Source organism: Triticum urartu, chromosome 1 (genome assembly GCF_003073215.2).
Source record: "Triticum urartu cultivar G1812 chromosome 1, Tu2.1, whole genome shotgun sequence".
Lineage (NCBI taxonomy): Eukaryota > Viridiplantae > Streptophyta > Magnoliopsida > Poales > Poaceae > Triticum > Triticum urartu.
In genome coordinates this window covers 571,125,409-571,130,506 of record NC_053022.1, presented here as the reverse complement: position 1 = coordinate 571,130,506, position 5,098 = coordinate 571,125,409, and the positions used below count along the sequence as shown (strand labels likewise).

Below are 5,098 nucleotides of genomic sequence, written 5' to 3'. Positions count from 1 at the left end.
CTAATGGGTAGTAACATATATTAATAACATGCGCATTACTAGTTTATGTTACTACCTCTATAGTGGGGTATAACATATATGTAGTAATATGGAACACATCATTTATTAGACTATAGACACATCTTATACATCTTATCTCTAATAGACACATCTTATACATCTTATCTTAATATGTGTGATATTACTCATACTGCTAGCAGTTTTACTATTTCTCATTTATTGCTTGTCACATCATCTATTTTATCCAGATATTTATTGCTTGTCACATCATCTATTTTATTCAGATCCAGATATATGTGATGTTACTACCTCCCATTGTGTGTAGTCTAATAAGAAGAAACATTCCCTAAAAAAAGTTATTACTCCCTCCGATCCATAAATCGCACTAAATCAGTTGATATGGACTCAGAGGGGCGTAATTAAAAATCAGTCTTGCTAAGACTTAACAAAGTCTGAATCGATGTCATATCCGTGAGTTCTTACATTGAGATTCACATTGAGATTCGTGCAAAATTTTCTTTTTAGGTTTTTCCCCTCTTGCATGTTATGTCACTTATGTCACTTAAATCCCAGTTGACTAAGACCTAGCCGCACTTTTAAAATATATTTTCTTCTTAAAACACGGAGTCTCCTCCTGATTTTTTTCCATCGAAAAGGGACTAAAAGTTCTTACACTATACTCTGCTAGAAAGAGACACCAAACAGAACCAGAGTATAGTTCCGGCGCCGGCCACGCTGGTATTCCTTGGTGCACCAGCCTCCTTAATTACCATCTTGAGCGTCATGGTGGAACAAAGTAACAGGGCGGCCGGCTTGGGCTCGGGCTCCACGACTGTCAGCGCAGCTCGGTCGGCGGCGCCGCCGACCTCCAGACCAGCGGCACGCGGCCCTCGCGGTCCCGGGCGAGCCGCTCCTGCGCGCCGCCGCGGAGCTTCTCGAGCCGCGGCGCGTCGCTCTGGTGCATGACAAACACTTTCAGCACGTTGAACAGTGCACCCGCCACCCACAGCACGCTCCCGCACAGGCTAATCCACCTCTCGCTCTCGCTCTGGCTTTCGCCCTTGCCTGCCAGGGTGGGCTCACGGCGGCGGTGGAGGGCGGCGGCGACGAGGAAGAGCAGGCTGCCGAGGAGGACGGGCACCTGCACGCTGGACTGCAGCAGCTGCGCGCGGCCGTCAGCGCGCTCGTACACCTGACATGAGCTGAGCACGGAGCCCAGCAGCCAGAGCACCGCGCCCGCCAGCAGCGCGTCGGCCGCGCGCCTCTCCAGCTTCTCGCCCTGTTCAGACCATCAGCAGAAAACACAACGAGCAGTAGTTAGTTAACGGCGGCGGTCGGCGGCCCATGCGCTTGCCGACGGTTGACACTAACGAACCTGGGAGAAGAGCTGCAGCGCGAGGCCGACGATGGCGAGGACGCAGCCGGCGGCGTGGAGCGCGGGCGCGAGGAGCTCGACGAGGCCGAGCTGGGGGTCGAACCGGGCGAGCCCGACGCGGCAGTCCACGCCGGCGAGGTGCGCGCCCAGGTCGTGCGCGTTCACGGCCGCCACCACCGCCAGCGCCACGGCGGCCACGGCGAGTCCCGCGTCCATGGCGCCGGCGCCGCCCTCGGACGCGCACAGCGCCGCGAGCCCCGTGGCCAGGAGCAGGGTCCCGAACATGTACGCGCCGGCGTTGATGTACTCCCACCGCCGCACCGCCAGCGCCGGCCCGTACAGCCGCGCCTCCCTCGCCGTCGCCAGCTTCACCATGGCCTCGGCGGCTCCGTCGACGCGTCACGGCGAGCGGTGCGAGTGGGGAGTAAAGTAGCGAGAAACCGCCGCGATCGAGAGTCAATGCGGTGGGTTGGGAACCTGGGATGCGTAGGCGGAGTTTGGAACGAGTGTGCGTGGCGCCGTGCATGGCGCGTCTGGACGGACAGGTGGTGCGTAGTTGACGACGGGAAACGGGGACAGAGCACCTGGATGCCATGCGACATGTGGCAATGCCCCCTGCTCTGCTTTTGCTCACCGGGGCAGAGGAGAACCCGGGTCTCACTTGCCAACTTCGATTCAAACATGTTTGTCTCGAGGTCTGACTGCTTACGTCATTTTTAATTTGCATTTGTGTATCAGTGTATGGATTACTTGTATTTTAATAGTACTCCTAGTAGTAGTAGTACGTACTATGACAGTATGTAGTGTTGTATGGTTTCAATTGTGTCACATGCAAGCAATAATATTCTTTTATTTTTGAGCTTCGTCCTCATCCAGCGCTGCACTGGATGGAGCATCATACGCTGCACGACTGGACCAACCAACAGGTCCTGCCGCTTCAGCGCGACTGCGCATTCACGCCAATTGCAGGTCTTGATTTTTTTTACATAGTCTTGTCAGATATTACTCCGTTTCAAAATAATTGGAACTAGCAAGGTGACCGCGCATTTGCGCGGCTAGATATATTAGGTATTTTCATATCAAGATTTTCACATGTATATGCGTATGTTAGTCATGGATTATCTCTTGTGTATCCTCGGTGAAATATTCTGTCAAGTTTTTTTTTCGAGAAACTGGCACGAGCGCTGCCTTTTAATTAGAAGAAGAGTGAGTGTTACAATAGTTTACACAAGGCTTTTTCCTATAAGATTCGGGTGGCGGGGGAGCCTCCCAACCATCATCGGCATGCGGATTACTCGCGAATGAGAAAGCAACTGGATCTGTGCAAGCGAATATCTGTCAAAGCTAGATGGGCAACTTCTTGGTAGGTCAACCTCTTGCCGATGAAAACTCGACGGTTCCTCTCCTTCCAGATGTTCCAGAGCGTGTAAATCATGGCTCCACTACGCTCCCGCCTGTTCTGAGCTGGAACACTGGCAAGAAAGCCCTCCCACCACGTGTTGATGGAGGTTCCATCGTCCGGTGGGCTCGGGTTAGGCATTCCCTCTGTTGCGTTGACGCTCCTCCAGACCGCCTGCGAGAAGGGGCAATCTCTACATAGATGAGTGACCGTCTTATTGGATGCCATGCAAAGGCGGCATATCGGATTGTGTGCCCATCCACGGATTGCCAGGTTTTCCGTCGTGAGGATCCTTCCATGCAGGACAAGCCAGGCGAAGAGCTTGCATTTGGGGGTGGCCTGTGCTTTCCAAACCTTAGCAGAGCGAAAAGGCACCAAGCGACCAGAGAACTGCATATGGTAGGCATACTTGCTGGAGTATTCCCCTGAACCCGTCCAGTTCCAGCGGATGGAGTCTGGACGGGAGGGGTCAATGCCGGTGGTCTGTAGAAGCTGCCAAATGTCGAGGAATTCGCAGAGCTGGACGGCAGTTGCTACCTCTTGAGCACTGCGTTGGTTTTCCCCGAAGAGGAAGGCTAAGTATTTTCCTCAGTTTTTGAGAACCAAGGTATCAATCCAGTAGGAGGCTACGCGCGAGTCCCTCGCACCTGCACAACACAAATAAATCCTCGCAACCAACGTGATAAGGGGTTGTCAATCCCTACACGGCCACTTACGAGAGTGAGATCTGATAGATATGATAAGATAATTTTTTTGGTATTTTTGTGATAAAGATGCAAAGTAAAATAAAAGCAAAGAAAATAATTAAGTAGTAGGACATTAATATGATGAATATAAACCCGGGGGCCATAGGTTTCACTAGTGGCTTCTCTCGAGAGCACAAGTATTCTACGGTGGGTGAACAAATTACTATTGAGCAATTGACAGAATTGAGCATAGTTATGAGAATATCTAGGTATGATCATGTATATAGGCATCACGTCCGAGACAAGTAGACCGACTCCTGCCTGCATCTAGTACTATTACTCCACTAATCAACCGCTATCCAACATGCATCTAGAGTATTAAGTTAATGAAAACATAGTAACGCCTTAAGCAAGATGACATGATGTAGAGGGATAAACTCATTGTTGGGGATCGTTGCAGAAATTAAAATTTTCTACGCATCACGAAGATCAATCTATGGAGAAACTAGCAACAAGAGAGAGGTGAGTGCATCTTCATACCCTTGAAGATCGCAATGCGGAAGCGTTGCAAGAACGCGATCGGTGGAGTCATACATGAAGCGATTCAGATCGCGGCTGAATTCGATCTAAGCACCAAACAACGGTGCCTCCGCGTTCAACACACGTGTAGCCCGGTGACGTCTCCCGCGCCTTGATCCAGCAAGGGAGAGGGAGAGGTTGGGGAAGACTCCGTCCAGCAGCAGCACAACGGCGTGGTGGTGTTGGAGCAGCGTGGTACTCCGGCAGGGCTTCGCCAAGTGTCGCGGGAGGAGGAGGAGGTGTTGGGGAGGGAGAGGGCTGCGCCTTGAATGTGGTGCGGCTGCCCTCCCACCTCCCCTCTATTAATAGGGGCAAGGGAGAAGGGGGTCGGCCTCCTCCAGATGGATCTAGGGGGGGGGCGGCGGCCAAGGGGGGAAGGCTTGCCCCCCAAGCCAAGGGGGGTGCCCCCTTTAGGGTTCCCCCAAACCCTAGGCGCATGGGCCCTAGGGGGTTTGGCGCCCAGCCCACCTAGGGGCTGGTTCCCCCTCCATATTCAGCCCATAGGGCCCTCCGGGGCAGGTGGACCCTCCCGGTGGACCCCCGGAACCCTTTCAGTGGTCCCGGTACAATACCGATAAACCCCCGAACACTTCCGGCGACCGAATAAGGATTTCCCATATATAAATCTTTGTCTCCGGACCATTCCGAAACTCCTCGTTACGTCCGGTATCTCATTCGGGACTCCGAAAAACATTCGATAACCACGTACAAACTTTCCCTATAACCCTAGCGTCATCGAACGTTAAGTGTGTAGACCCTACGGGTTCGGGAATCATGCAGACATGACAGAGACATCTCTCCAGCCAATACCCAACAGCGGGATCTGGATACCCATGTTGTCTCCCACATGTTCCACGATGATCTCATCGGATGAACCACGATGTCAAGGATTCAATCAATCTCGTATACGATTCCCTTTGTCTACTGATATAGCACTTGCCCGAGATTCGATCGTCGGCATACCGATACCTTGTTCAATCTCGTTACGGCAAGTCTCTTTACTCGTTCCGTAACACATCATCCCGTGAACAAACCCTTAGTCACACTGAGCTCATTACG

At 52.3% G+C, this 5,098-nt stretch overlaps 1 protein-coding gene across 1 annotated transcript; it reads right to left on the bottom strand.

The window, feature by feature from the left end:
* Positions 1-573: 573 nt before the first annotated feature.
* On the bottom strand, positions 574-1,903 carry LOC125540166. Its single transcript, XM_048703757.1, has 2 exons — positions 1,376-1,903; positions 574-1,279 (listed from the first exon to the last, which is right to left on the bottom strand). Exons 1-2 carry the CDS (start codon positions 1,748-1,750, stop codon positions 836-838), a joined length of 819 nt encoding a protein of 272 aa, XP_048559714.1. The 5' UTR covers positions 1,751-1,903; the 3' UTR covers positions 574-835.
* Positions 1,904-5,098: the final 3,195 nt, after the last annotated feature.

Excerpts from the sequence above, each read along its gene's own strand:
- LOC125540166 (XM_048703757.1), bottom strand. The coding sequence starts at position 1,750 with ATGGTGAAGCTGGCGACGGCGAGGGAGGCGCGGCTGTACGGGCCGGCG. Across the intron at positions 1,280-1,375 it reads CGCTGCAGCTCTTCTCCCAG|GGCGAGAAGCTGGAGAGGCG; the intron begins GTTCGTTAGTGT and ends TGGTCTGAACAG.